We start from the raw sequence: 15,914 nt of genomic DNA, 5'->3' as shown, positions 1-15,914 counted from the left end.
TGCCTCAGTTATATGCCTAGTTCCAAGTGAATTGTGATGTGAAATTATTCATGATCTTTTCATCTCTGTTTTCCATCTCTCGTGAAATGTCCACTTTAAACATAATTTCCAAATTCCAGTGTAGTCATATTTGCATGAATTAAATATATTGTTCTCTATGAAGTGATGAATGACAGTGTACTGTTATATGAATATCCTCCACAAGAATGTATATGCTTTTGCTTAATTTGTAGTATGCTAAGTACAGCAGTGGGGAGATACAGATTATGCTGAATGGATCCACACCAGATGGTGCTTTCCCAGTACCCAGGTAAGAGTAGATTTATTCATCCTAAATACATTAACAACAAATATGTTACAACAATCCTAGATGCCAACTTGTTCGAATAGGTTGGTTTATCAGTTAAAAACAATAAAAGCCATAGACATTCCTCTCTAATGCTCAATTATACTACACTTCTGGGTATTACATAGTTGCCTCCCCTCCTGCATTTTGCAGGAGACTCCCTGAAATAGGAGCAATCTCCCTCTCTCCTTGAAGAGTCTAGAAATCTCCCTGATTTCTCCAAACCCACCTTATGCAGCTGTTACCTTTTTGGGGAAAAAAGATAGAGATATTTACAATCAGATGGGATTTGCACTTGGAATTTATTACATAGGCATCACATTTATTATCATGTATGTTGTGCTGAGAAAGAAGAAACTACATACAGTATCACAGAAAATAATTGCAAACAAATAATCTAATATTGCAGGAAGCAATGTTATATTAATAATGGCTACTTTTCCCAAAGTATATAGTTACTAATGTTATCTAGGAATATCTCATAGCATTTTAGCACATATACGCCCATATAAGGAACTAGCCCTGCCCTTTGGGTGGAGCATGACACACCCCCTTAACCCCTTGAGTGGTGGGTTTTGCTGGGGCAGGACAAACCTATCAGGGCAGGTTTGTCCTGCCCCAGCAAAACCCACCACATAAAGTTGTAAGCCCCCCTCACCTCCGCTCCGGCGTTAGTGCGCCGGAGCTTCCCTGCAGTGCTGCCGCTGTCCCCCTTGCCTAAGCCACCTGACACATACAGCAGTGATGTCAGCGGCAGGCTGGGGGATGTTCGCGGTGGCTCGGGAGGACTCGGGTGCCTGAGCGCTCCCGAGTCCCCCCGAGCCGCACCGACCATACCCGAGCCTGCCGCTGACGTCACTGTAAAATGAGTGATGGCTGGCTGGCGGGCAGGTCAACGGAGCTCTGGCGTACCGATCACCGGAGCGAAGGAGACGGGGGGGGGGGGGTGGTGGTGGTGGTGGAGACTGGAAGGGTGGTGGTGGGGGCACTCTAGAGGTGCTGCGCCACTCAAGGGGTTAATGGGGAGCTGTGCAAAATTCTACTGCCAACTACAACTACTGCCTCTCTTCTTGTCGGCGGCTGGTGATAGAACCGCCAACCACCACCAGACGCCAAGATTGGATGTGTGTGCATGAAACGCTTTCACATCCCTTTCCGAAGGAGCTCTCCACCGCCTCCCTGCCCCTACCCAGTTGCTGCTCGCACCACTCCCTAACCCTGTCCGTCTACCTGAAGCGGAGACAGCAGGGTTTCCGCTCCCCGCCACTGAGTGACTGAGACACGCATGTGTGTGAGACGCTTGCGCGTCCCAGTCAGATAGAGCGCCTCTACGCCAGCAATCGCCACCGGGGGTAATCTGACGATTCCCAGTGCTGAATGAGAGTCTCCATCTGTATAATCTCCATGAAACCAGTTTTCAAAAGTAGGCAAGTATGGGGTAATACTAGTGAGATAATGACTGACAGTTATTAGTCTAAAGCAGTGATGGCTAACCTTGACACTCCAGATGTTGTTAAACTACACATCCCAGCATGCCCTGCTACAGTTTTCCTATTTGTCCATGCTAAAACTGATGCAGGGCATGCTGGGATGTGTAGTTCAATAACATCTGGAGTGTCAAGGTTAGCCATCACTGGTGTTAAGAATGCCAGTATACAGTAACTTGAGGGCCACAGGATGATTCCTGATCTAGCAGCATATTATAGCTGTGTTGTGTGTGTTTGCTAGTTCTTATTACTTCCCCAATGCCTTTGTTTTGCTGAACTTGCACAGGAGAAATGTACTGTAATGCACATTAAGCATGTATGCAATATGGGGGGCATGAGGAGGGGCCTTCCTCAAATATTACTGTGAGTCACAGCAGGGGCTGACTGGCAACTTTTAGCCTAGGGGGCAAGTACTGAGCACTGGCCCGAAAAGGGGGTGTGGTCGATAAAAAGGGGGCTTGCCATTAAGCTAACTGGGGCTGTACGGCAGACTGGGGTGGTGACACTGATACATAGATAGATGCTAACACTGTAATACAGACAGCCAGGGCCGTTTCTAGAGGCGGACAAGCCGTGCAGCAGCCCGGGGCGCCGCACGGCTTGTCCGCCTCTGTAAACAGCCAGGGCGCCCGGCAGCTCCCCCCGACGCTGACGCACACGCTGCCGCCGCCTGCCGTGCTTCCTTCCCCCTCTCCCCGGCCGCCACAGCACAGCCCCAGGCTGATTTCCCTGGGGAGGGGAGGAGAGCGAAGCGCATCGCCCGTCTCTCCTTCCCCTCGGTCACTGGGCTGTCAGCCAATCAGAGCTCGCCTTGCGGGCCGGCAGCCAATCAGGAGCCAGCCCGCGAGGTATGAATGGCTGACGGCTCAGGTAGTGGTACACACAGTGAAGGGGAAGGGAAGGAGAGACGCTCCGCTCCCCTCCCCAGGAAAGAAGAAGAAGCAGCAGCACCACCAGCGATGGCAGCGGCGGGGGACTTGAGGGTGAGTTGTGCTGCTTCTGGCACTTTGGGGGCATATGTGTGGCACTTTAAGGGCATATGTGTGTCACTGTAGGGACATATGTGTGGCACTGTAGGGGCATATCTGTGGCACTGTAGGGGCATATCTGTGGCACTGTAGGGACATATCTGTGGCACTGTGGGGCATATCTGTGGCACTGTGGGGGCATATTTGGCAGTGTGTGGGGCATATATGGAACTGTAGGGGCATATGTGTGGCACTTTGAAGGCATATCTGTGGCACTGTGGGGGCATATTTGGCACTGTGTGGATATATTTTGCACTGTGGGGGCATATATGTGGCACTGTTGGGGCATATCTGGCACTGTAGGGGCATATGGCAGCGGCGTGGGACTGGAGGGGGAGACCCAGGGCCAGAGACAGTGAGTTGTGCTGCTTGTGGTACTGTTGGGGCATATGTGTGGCACTGTGGGGGCATATGTGTGGCACTGTGGGGGCATATATGTATGGCACTGTGGGGGCATATCTGGCACTGTGGAGTCATATTAGTAAACGGTATCAGTTGTACGGCAGCGGCGCGTGGGGCATAATGTGTAATAGGCATTCGTGTGGGGAGTATTGTGTAATTGCCATCACAGTGTGGGTGTAATGGGCATCACAGTGTGGGGTCTAATGGGCATTATGGTGTGCGACATAATGTGTAATTGTCATCACGTGGTGCGACATAATGTGCAATAGTCATCATGGTGTGCGGCGTAATATTTAATTGTCATCACAGTGTGCGGCGTAATGTGTAATTGGCATCACAGATAAAAAGTGTATAATGATTTAAGTAGCCTGTCATTGTTTGGCCTTGATCTATGAGGCGTACTAGGTCACTGTGTGGACCTTTATATTTTTATGTCACTGTGTGGCCTTCAGTCCGCCAACTTAAATGTGGGAGGACAATGACAATTCCTGCGGTAACCAATGACTGAACATGCAGGTTGCAAAAGTGAGATGTAAGGTACTTGTTTTCCTGCAAGACCACGCCCTTATATTAAGCCACACCCCCTTTTAAAATAAACCACGCCCCTATTTCACCGCGCGCGCCTTCGGCGCGCACAATTTCTTCTGTATATTTGGGGGGGGGGGGGGGGGGGGGCGCATTTTTTATTTCTTTGCCCTGGGAGCTAAATTGTCTAGAAACGGCCCTGCAGACAGCTACTGGCACATTACACACAGATGCAGTCAGATATTAACAAACTTGCACATGGAAGTTGACACACAAATGCTGACACACAGACGGATGCTGATACACAGATACTGATATGCAGATAAATTCTAACACATGGACAGAAGGACACTGACAGATGCTCACACACAGACCGATGATGAAAGCAGACCATATACCTCTCATTATCTCCTTCCCTCTATCAATCATATACCTTTCCATTCATCCCTCATTCACACACCGTTATGCCCAATAAACATAATGCCACACACCTTAATGCCCATTACACATAATGCCACACACCGTAATGTCCATTACACATAAAGCCACACACAGTAATACCCATTACACATAATGCCACACACCATAATGCCTCCCTGCTTTACTAAACTGGCAGCCCTGGTTGCAGGGAAGCTGGGCTGGCATAGCCAGAGCCCATGGCAATATAAGGGTCCACAGCTGTGGACAATATTAGTGCTAATAAATTATTTGTACTAGTTATGTCCACGGCTGTCGTGCAGTGCACCAGCCGTACCACCAGTAGTTCCGCCTCTGTTACATACACAGTGTCATACACACAAACACATATGATATACAGTCACACATATATACAATATAAATACATAGTTACACAAAAGTACACACATGTCTTATACATACAGACACAAATACATTCACACTCAAACATCCTCCTCCCCGCCTCTCTCTCCATGCTGCTGGGGCTTGGGCTGCTTGAAAGTGAGGGTTGTGTAGCATCTCCCCCTACTGAGAATCCACTTCCCCGGCGTGACTGACAGCCAGGACCAGCATAGATAAGAAGAGGGGTGTGCTCCTGCGGTGGCAGTGGCATTACTTCCCCACCGTGCGCCATCCCATCTTTCTGTGTCCCCCTGCCCACGGCCCCGCGCACCCATGCTCCCATGCTTCTTTTTCAAACAGCGCGCCAGCGCTACCTGAATCCGTACTTCCGGGTAGCGCTGGACGTGCTGTTCTTCTATGAAAGACACTAGAAGTATGGAAGTTCCTCTAGTGTCTGTCTCCTCTAAGGAGGCAGCCATTTTTGGAGGGGCCGTCTCCTTCACAAGCAGGCTGCCGCACGGGGACAGGTGGTCTCGAAAATGCAGCGGCGGCACACTGACTGGACCACCAGGGACCTTCTTGTACAGTGGAGGCGGCCCAAGACACTAAGGTCCCCAAGTGGCCCGGGGGGGCACTTGGCACCCTGCCCCCCGGCCCAGCCCGCCACTGAGTCACAGTGATGCCATGATACCACTCCTGTATCAGAGACTATTGACTTTTTAATACTCAGCCAGCAAATGTACTAACTTAATTTATTTTTCTTCTTTTTAGTTTTTTATCTGACTATGAAATTCCAAATTTTCAAAGAGATAAAGTATCCAACATTAATATCTGGGTGATGGATGATATAGGTGGAATTGATGTGTAAGTAAAACTTATATACCTATAAAATGAAAACTGTGATTGCATTAGATACATAGGCACGTGGGGTGTGCCTCTACCCACTCCATATAGAGCCTAATGGTGTGTACACACGGTAAAATTCCCTTGCAATCTTTGCTAACTCTGTACTTAACCCCTTCCCGACATTGCCTTTTATGGTAATTTTTTTTTTTTTCCTCCTTGCGTTCAAATAAGCGTAACTTTTTTAATTTTCCGGCTATATAGACACATGAGGGCTTTTTTTTTGCGGGACAAGTTGTACTTTTTAATGGTACCATTTACTATACCGTATAATATTCTGGGGAATCAGGAAATAATTCAATGTGGGGTAAAAAGAAAAAAAAACGCAATTCCACAATTTTGCGCTGGTTACGTTTTTTTTGGAGTTCATAGTTCGTTTAAAATGATGGGTTATCTTTATTCTATGGGTCATTACGATTCCGGTGATACCAAACTTATATAGTTTTCTTTACATTTTACCACTAAAAAAAAAAAAAGAAAATGTTACGGTTTTTCGAATTTGCGTCGCGTCGCCATGTTCTGCGGCTTATTACTTTTTTATTTTTCCACCTACGGACCTGGGTGAGGGCTCATTTTTTGCGGGCTGAAGTGTACTTTTTAATTAATACCATTATGGGATATGGGCGACTTTCTGATCTCTTTTAGCTATTTTTTTTTGGGTAGGCGATGCAACCAAAAAACGTAGTTTTGGCGTTGGGGATTATTTTCCGTTTACGCCTTTAACCGTGCGGGATAACTAATGTTATATTTTAATAGATCGGACTTTTAGGAACGCGGCGATACCAAATATGTTTATTTTTTTATTTTTTATTTTTTTTTTATTTGGGAAATGGGGAAAGGGGGGTGATTTGAACTTTTAATATTTTTTTATTTTTTTTTTATTTTTAAACTTTATTTTTTTTTTTTTTTTACTTTTACTACAAGGCCCCCTAGTGTACTTGACCACTAGGGGGCGCGATCGCCTGTACTAGGTTCAGCCATAGAGCTCTATGGCTGAACGTAGTGATTTTATGCACTTCCTATTACATCCTGCCTCAGGCAGGATATGATAGGTATGCAGACACGGCCAGCACAGGGGTCTACATTAGACCCCTGGCTACCATGGCAACCGATCGGCACCCTCCGATCTCGCTGCGGGGGGCCCCGATCGGCGCCGGAGGGGGGCGCCCCCCCTCCGATCAGCTATTTAAGCACTGCGGTCGCTTTGCCCGCGGTGCTTAAAGGGTTAAACGGCCACGATCGGCGAACTTGCCGCTCGTGGCCGTGAGAGCAGGGACCTGGCTGTAATATACAGCCATTACCTGCTCTCTTTCAAGCCAGCTCACTCCGTGAGCTGGCTTGATTCCCCCGCAACCGACATATGACGTAAATGTACGTCATATGTCGGGAAGGGGTTAAAATACAATTCATACAATCTGCACTATATAGTCATTGCTGCCCTGTCTATTTCGATCTGTGCTGTCCTGGGAGCACGCATCCAGATTGCAAGGTAAAAAACCTGTGCGATTTGCATGCGATGTGCTTACGATCTGCATACGATTTTGACTATATAGTCAAAATCTAATGACCAATATCACCATGTGTACACAGCATCACATTATACGTTTAAGTATCGTTTTCCAGGTGACCTGGAAAACATGAACTGTGTGGGGTCCTCAGCAGTGGCGTAACTATATATTTTGCTCCTCCTGCCAAAAAAGTTCCTGGTGCCCCGCCCCCATAGTGCCCATTACACATTATGCCCCATACCATAATGCATACATTATGCCACACACCGTGATGCTCATTACACATTATGGCCCACACCGTGATGCCCATTACATATATAGAACTAGATGCACTAACCTTCAAAAAGAGATAAATTGATAAATTGGAAGGTGCTAAACAACCAACCAATCAACTCCTACCTGACATTTTTCCAACCCAGCCTGTGACACGGCAGTTATAAGCTAATTGGCTGGTGATTTATCACTCTCCATTTTATCACTTTTGAAGCTTAGTGCATCTGGCCCATAGTAATTTTACAGTGTTTGTGTGTGTTCCACCATGCCACACCAAGATTAAGCCTCACCATGTATTAACAAGCAGTAAGCCCAGCAGACAGGTCAGGAAGGAGGCAGGATTCCTGGAAGAGGGCAGCAACCAGTTGGAGTCGGTCGAAGTGGAGGGCTCAGGAACCCAGGCAGGGCCAGTCAGTCAGGTCTCTCAGTGCTGCAGCAGCAGAACACCGGATGGCTCCCCTTGCTCAGTTAGGGCAGCAGGAGCAGGAAGGGGTCCTGTTGAGGGCATGAGCGGAACATAGGGCAAGCACAGCCACAGGCGGCCCACACAGGGCTGGAGGCAGCACTGGACTGCAGTGCACAGGCGGCCCACAGAGGGCTGGAGCTGTGGCTTTGGTGGCAGCAGGGTCTAGGGGGGCAAAAGCTCTTCAGACAGCCTGCCACATGGCCAGGCCCCACACACAACACAGCACTGCACTGTGGGACTGGCAGGGCAGCAGCAAATCTGATGGTGAGGTCACTGTCAGTGCGGCCAGTCTTGTAAAATAGAGCTGGGTGCAGCCCCAGCGTTTGTGAGGACCTTCTGTAAGGACCCGGGTCGCGCATACTGTACGCACAGGCTGATTCACGTTGTCGGCTCAGGTCCAGGACACACACATCGAGCTACCTGTGCCTCGCCTTCTCTGAGTCATGACACTCGGCAGCGCTTAGCCACCCACATAGTCACTGTCAGCACCACACTTCCTGGTAATCTGGGAGCTCCCCACAGACCCAGCGGGCTCCCCCCAAGCCACTGCGGGTTCTGCTGCACGATAGTTACTCCACTAGTTACTCCACTCTCAGGACTGAGATTGAGAACCACGGTTCTATTTAATCCTAGAAAATGATGGACAGAAGCTGTTTGGTTGCTATTGGCAATGTCACCTTTTTAATTTTTGATGCTTTAGTAAATTTACCCTTAAGTGTCCTGGATTTTACAGCGATTGTGGATTTACACATATTTGCATTTGCAATATAATGATCTAATGAGATATATTTCTTGTAAAAAAAACCCTATTCATTTATATTTTTTAATTCACTCTCAAAGTGATCAACTTTATATTAATAATGTCAAACAAAACAAAACCTTGTTTGTATAAAGTATTGCAAAACATTCCCTGTTTCATAATGTCTTGTATATTTCCTGTACTGTATAATGCTTGGCGTTTGTACCATTTCAGGGATTCATGTGGAAAGAATAGCATTGCTGTCTTGGAATCTATCCTGACATCAAGAAATTTTCCATACAAATGCTACAACAACTATAGGTAAGTGGCAAGATCATTTTATTAGCCAAGCATCATATACAGTATAAGCAATATCATTTGAGTATGGTATGTGGATAACAGTAATAAATAAGATAATATTAATCACCGCGTACAATGAGTCCTAATGACCACATTATATGACCACAAAGCATAAATATAAATTCAATTTGTGACAATGGTACAGCCAACCTCCTAGGCACACAGATGGGATCATATTGATTGTTTTTAAAGTAGATGCTTTAATGTAAACCAAAGGGGAACAGCTTAAACCCAATAGTCACATAAGCCCTATCTAACCACTTGATTCTCTGGGGTGAATTTATGAAGCTTGGAGAAGTGTTATCTATCCCCATAAAGAACGTTATGAGCAAGGTGATAATGGTTCAGCCAATCAGCTCTTACCTGTCAATTTACATATTGTAGCTGATTGGCTGAACCATTATCACCTTGCTCATAACGTTCTTTATGGGGATAGATAACACTTCTCCAAGCTTCATAAATTCACCCCTCTGTTCCTCACACGCACGCACGTCCAAGTATCACGGCAGTTGGGCAGTGTCACCCTGCCCGTCTCCGCTTCAGAGAGACGCTGCCCAGTTCGGGGGGGGGGGTCGGGGCGGCTAGGGGGATTGACGGCGCCAGCGGGGGAAGAAGCGGGGACCGCCATCCACTGCAAAGATGGGCCTGGCTACATCTGTATACACTGGGATGAGAACCATTCAGGTCCCTCACCCAGCTGGACTTCCCTTCAAACATAACCATACTGTCCTGCTTATAAAGGGACAAATCATAAAGTTATGTTCGGGGCCAGTGCTAAGGTATCCGGCCGGCGCTCGCCAGCGGCTCCATCCATGGCAGCGGCTCCATCTGGTCACCGACCATTGAATGATTTCTCCCCCGCACCCAAGGCTGCGAATATTGTGCCTTGGGTGCGGTGTGCAAAGATGAGCGGGCGGCATCTGGTGGACTCACAAGGCTGCGAAATTCGCCTTGCGAGTCAAACAGAAAAACCTCCATAATTTCCAAAGGAGTTGTGCCCCTTACATATAGAATGTCCACGGTAGCAGTGCCTCTTACACATACTAGTAATGCCCACAACCATAGCGTTGCTTACACACATAAAGGCCACAGAAATAGTATTGCTGTAGTAGTGCCACTTATACATAATGCCCACAGTACTGCTTATACATAATGCCCACAGTATTTGCATCCCATACACATTATTCCCACAGTAGTATTGCCCCTTACATATAATGCCCACAGCAGTAGTGTTGCTTACTTACATAATGTCCACAGTAGCAGTGTTGTTTAAGCACATAATGCCCACAGCAGCAGCACACATAATGCCTGCAGTTGCCGTTACATGCACACACAAATAGGAGGTCATTCTGATTGACCTGCAAAGCTGTGAAATTCGCAGTTTAGCAGGTCATCTAAACGGGGGGAATGCCCCCTGTAAGCATTACTATGTGTGAGCGGCTGGTGAATAATCAATAAGCTGCGCCCGCTCGCACAAAGAGGCTGCACATGCATGTGCAGTCTCAAAACATCGCTCCCCTGTGCAAACGTGCAGGGGAGCGATAGGATTAGAATTACCTCCATAATGCCCACAGTAGTAGTGTCCTTTACACATAATGCCCACAGTAGTAGTGGCCTTTACACACATAATGCCCACAGTAGTAGTGTCCTTTACACACATAATGCCCATGGTAGAAGTGCTCCTTACACATTGAAACCCATGTTAAACATGGAAATTGTGTCGGTCGCGTCGCGGCCGGCCATAAATGTACCCGCGATGCCCGCGACGCGATGCACCCGATTTCCCATAGCAATCAATGTTAAATGGCCCGACCGACGCGATTTTACTGTTAAATGCCTCAATGGACCCGATGTGGCCATAGGAAACAATGTTAAATGGGCCACAGAGGCCAAATAGGCAACCTTGACTGGGAAATGGCCCCCCCCAATTGTTACCGCCACCCCACGATCAACGTCAACCCGAAGCGTGGCGAGCGCAGCGAGCCCGCGAGGGGCGGCGGTACGCGTCCTCCGACCTTTTCATACCCCCACTATCCATGTCGGCGTGGAGTTGAGAATAGAATAGTGTGGCGAGCGCAGCGAGCCACCGAGCCCGAAGCGTGGCGAGCGCAGCGAGCCCCGCGAGGGGACGCGGATACCTTCACAGCTATCCGCGTCCCCTCGCGGGCTTCACAGGTATCCGCGTCCCCTCGCGGGGCTCGCCACGCTTCGGGCTCGGTGGCTCGCTGCGCTCGCCACACTATTCTATTCTCAACTCCATGCCGACGTGGATAGTGGGGGTATGAAAAGGTCGGAGGACGCGTACCGCCGCCCCTCGTGGGCTAGCTGCGCTCGCCACGCTTCGGGTTGACGTTGATTGTGGGGTGGCGTAAACAATTGGGGGGGCCATTTCAGAGTTCAGGGTAAGTATTTGGGCTCTAAGGCCCATTTAACATTGTTTCCTATGGTAAAATCAGCCATTTAACATGAAAATCGTGTCCATCGGGCCTTTTAACATTGATTCCTATGGCAAATCGTGGGCATCGCGTCGCGGCCATCGTGTGCACATTTATGGCCGGCCGCGACGCGACCGACGCGATGTCCATGTTTAACATGGTTTTCAATGGGAAATCGTGGACATCGCGTCGGTCGCGTCGCGTCCGGGCATCTTTAGCCCGCATATGACGCGACCGACGCGATTTTTTACCTCACGATGCCCACGGTCAAGATCGTGGGCGCCGTGCTAGGTAAAGAGTACCGGAAACACTTACTGAACCAAACCGCAAGTTCATCCTGCCCCAGTCACCGGCCCTTCTTAAGTCTCACCTTGTGCTCTTAGCAGGCAGGCAAAGCGTGTAAATACAGACTTTTGCTATTGTGCAAATTCTAATTTTTTTTTTGTTACAATACCCTTTCCCTAGTCTGATTTTTGTTTTACAGTACAGATGTAGCGCCTGTCAGCTTTGCTCAGCGCCCGCCAGAACCTCCCCTCTGGGAAGCGCCGGCAGACAGGGACTACATTGAACTGGGACGCCAGTGCGTCTCATGCGCACGCACGTCCCAATCCTTCGGCGGCAGAACCGTGGCATGGCATCCTGCCAGTCTCCGCATCAATTTTGCCAGCCCCTGCCTGAATGAGCCAGGCTCCATCTGTACCTCGGTGGTGGGGTCCTGAGGTGCACACCAAGTGAGAGGTGCGACCATGCTGAGACCTTTCAGTAGTACTGCATACCAAGACAAGGTTGCAGGTGCACAATTCAGATCTGTACCTCTTCTATTTTTTTGTTATAGTACCCTACCGGTCTGATTTTTTTTGTTACAGTACTTCTTACCTTATCTGATTTTCGGTTACAATACCTCTTCACCTCTTTTATGTTACCCTTCCCTGGTCTGTTACAGTACCCATTCCATGGTATGATGATTAGAGTAAACCTTTCCCTGCCAATTTCCTCTTTCCAATTTCAGTGCCCCCCTTCTCCCATTTTTGTTTGTAGTGCTTCACCTATATTGAGAGAGCACTAGAGACAGTTTCCTTTCATAAAACATTGTTCTGGGGTGATATCTACCCAGGTATAGTCACCCAGAGGAGGCATTACACACCTCACCAATAGATTGACCTCCGACACACGCACAGGCACAATGACTTTTGCAACTTTATGCTTGCTACAGTACTTGAGCTGTACATAACACACAGAATCACAATATAATACAACCAAGTTACGCATACACCATTTTACCCATCTGTATCATCTTCACAATAAAATCTAAAGCTGTGTACACACGGTGCAATTTTAGCACATATTGCTGGCAATATGGTCTCTGAGTGACCATATTGCCAGCGATTTGTATATACTGTGGGCAATAAATTGCTGGGTGCACGCTCCCGTGTTCAGCCCCTAATGATTGCTGGTCACAGGAGCATGCTCCTGTTCATTAGCGACCATCTCTGTTTGCTGATGAAAACGGGTGTATATTGCACCGTGTGTACACAGCTTTAGTTTTCCCAGCAATAAATATTTATATATTGGAATGATGTATTTATATTTTCCCCATGACTAAATATTTATATATTGGAATGATGTATTAATATATTCCCTATGAATAAATATTTATACTTAAAGCATTCAAAACTCTGCACACGGAATGTTTTGTTACCTTCACTTTGGTGTAGTCTAAATAGACTGTAAATAAAACTGATATGAACTATGTAAGTGAATGGATACTCACTTTCAGGACTAATAAGCGCACACACAGATCAGTCTGAATTCAATAATTCGGTCAAGCGCGGCACATTTTCCTCAGTTTTTCATTCGCTGTGTGCTCGCCATGCATTATCCATTTTCTTCTGCCCCTCGCCATGCCTCCCGCTTACCCTATTCAACGTGTCAGCTGCTCGCCACCCCTGACGGCAAGCATTGACCAATGCAGTGTATAATGAGGCGGACTGAGTTGATGTAGGCAGTATTCAAATATTGCAGAGAAATGCAGGAAACCGCAAATTAGCCTAAAAAAATTATCCCAAATCCGCAAAATGCTAAAGCTGTGTGTATCTACTCAGTGGCCAAACGAAGGAGTAACGAAGAAGAGGTAAATCATGGTTAATAACTGAAGTGAATCATGGGCCCACAAACCGTAATGCCCATTACACATTATGCCACAAACTGTATTGCCCATTAAACATTATTCCACACACCATAAACTCCATTACACATTATGCTACACTGTAATTCTTATTTCACATTATGCCACACCGTAATGTCCATACACATTATGCCACACCTTAATACCTATTACTTATTATAACACACACTCTAATGCCTATTACATATTATTCCACACACCATAATGCCTTTTACATATTATGCCACACGCCATAATGCCTATTACATATTATGTTATAGTTATGCCCCTGAGACCATTTTATGTCCCACACACAAAAATGGGCCTTACAAATTAAGACTTCAAATGACTCATTGCCAGGGGTTTCATGACAGGTTTCTGTATCTTCTCTTTGCGATGCCATAGTTCGCTATGCATGCAATGGCGTAATTATACATTTTGAACCCCTCCCCTGGCATTTTAATGCCACTTACACATAATGCCCCCTTGTAGTACTGTTTACACAGAATAATGCCCCCTTGTAGAGAGGGAGCTTAGCATGTAGATAGAACTGTTGCTTTCTTGCAGTGACTTGCAGACACAACACATCCTGAACTAGTCAGCACAGCCTTGCGTTATAATGTATTTAATATGTCCAGTGTAATTGGCTGGCCTTATAAACCCAACAACATACTGTAGCATAGCAACCGTGAGAACTGATGCATGCAAGCAGACTGCTAATCATGTACCACGGAACCACACGTACAATGTCTCAAGCTGAGCCTTTCTTCAGTAGGGGTCTATGGTAAATGTACTGCACACAGTGCTGTATTGATGTCGGCTGCATGTGTCTATTGGAATTACAATTGCATTCAGGTCTGCTAGCATGAACTGTGAGCGTAACTGGAGTAGAAAACCAGGGCTGCTTGCACTTCTGAGTATAACTATGCCTACACAACTCTATATCTCGTAATGAAACTTGTTACATGACTACCAGCCATTTACCAATGATCCTTTACATTTATATTAATAACAATACAGGTTTATTTCCTCACCACAGACCGGTCAGGATATTACAGTGTGTGAACTTCCCTGATCACCCCGAATGTGCCGCCAACAACAGAAGTGGAGATGTTACTTTGTGGACGACAATGATTACAGCTTGGCTTTCTCTGCTTATTAATCATGGAAATATCATATGACTCAATAATTAATAGATATTGCCTATAAAGAGCTCTGCGGATGGAGCTTAGCATTGACATTGGATAGTACTAATAGATGCTGCATATACAATATAAAATAAAAATATTTAAAAAATTGGTACAAATGAAAACTCTGTTTCGTTCCTCTGCATCAGTTACATTGGTACCTATAGCCAAAGTGCTAGGAGGCATCAATGTTCTTTATTTCAAGATCTTAAATACAGTACAGGTTGAGTATCCCTTATCCAAAATGCTCGGGACCAGAAGAATTTTGGATAATGGATTATTCTGTATTTTAGAATATTTTTATATTTCATATTATATTGCAGCAGACCACCGTGCTTTGACAAACTGCTATAAAGACGGGGGAAAGCGTCTACAGTCAGCCGGCACACTCTATTAAAGCTTCAACATTGATAAATGTCTTAAAGTGATGCCAGATACCGCAAACTGACTGTAGACGCCCCCCCCCCCCCCCTCTTTATAGCAGTTTGTCAAAGCACGTGGTCTGCTGCAATATGAGACAGACCCTGTAACCCTTTGCCTGCTGTGTTAACTAATGTATTTAGGGCGGGATGTACTAAAGGGAAAATGCGGTAAAACTTAGCAGCAGTAATAAGAAAAGGGATAGTCACTCCCAATGATAAACAGGCAAATACAGGAAGGTAGGTAACTGCGCTAGATGTATGACAACAGGTGCAATCTTAAAATGGCTAATTTAATAGTACATATACAGTGACATTGGACAAAAACAATACACATAAAAAAATCAATAATAAAAAGGAAATTAAATAATGAAATTAATTAGGTACAATGACCTGAATGCTTGGATAGTCACCCTTTTGGCCGCTTCAGCCCGATATACGGGAGTGAAGCACTGTTGTTGGATATCTCCATAGCGATGGACTGGTCGCGGCTGGTCGGGTGGACGCACAGGCGCGGGCTTGTGACGTCACCCGCCTGCTCCGTGGCGTGCGCGTGGGAGTCGGGAATTTGCACTGGTGAGGGTATGTATAAATATGCTGTATATGTGTATGTTTGTTTTTATGTCCTGATGAAGAAGCCTGTCCATTAAAGCTTCGAAACGTTGGCAGAATATTCCTGACCTCTTGAGCTTTATTTGATGAGAGTGCCGCCTACCACAGAGAAGTATATTGGACCCCGCATTTGGGTACCTTTTGGATGGCACCCCACTTATGATGTTGCCGAGGAGTGCTGTTCCTATGGGACTATATATATATATATATATATATAAATATATATATATATTTATACTGTATATATAGTCCAAGTTTCCCA

The 15,914-nt window shown here is 46.5% G+C and overlaps 1 protein-coding gene across 1 annotated transcript in view; it reads left to right on the top strand.

Annotated features, from left to right (window-relative positions):
* LOC146045020 (ADP-ribosyl cyclase/cyclic ADP-ribose hydrolase 2-like) overlaps nt 1–14,692 on the top strand; it is a 39,563-nt gene extending 24,871 nt beyond the window's left edge. Inside the window, exons 5-8 of the mRNA XM_083163738.1 lie at nt 234–310; nt 5,358–5,450; nt 8,710–8,796; nt 14,474–14,692. Of these exons, the coding sequence (XP_083019864.1) occupies nt 234–310; nt 5,358–5,450; nt 8,710–8,796; nt 14,474–14,615 (399 nt within the window). The 3' untranslated portion in view covers nt 14,616–14,692. The remainder of the gene's footprint in view (nt 1–233; nt 311–5,357; nt 5,451–8,709; nt 8,797–14,473) is intronic.
* Nucleotides 14,693–15,914: the final 1,222 nt, after the last annotated feature.

The sequence above is a fragment of the Crinia signifera genome, chromosome 1 (genome assembly GCF_055691185.1).
Source record: "Crinia signifera chromosome 1, ASM5569118v1, whole genome shotgun sequence".
Classification (NCBI taxonomy): domain Eukaryota; kingdom Metazoa; phylum Chordata; class Amphibia; order Anura; family Myobatrachidae; genus Crinia; species Crinia signifera.
Note: the sequence above shows the minus strand (reverse complement) of the source record. Positions and strands in the feature narration are given on the sequence as shown.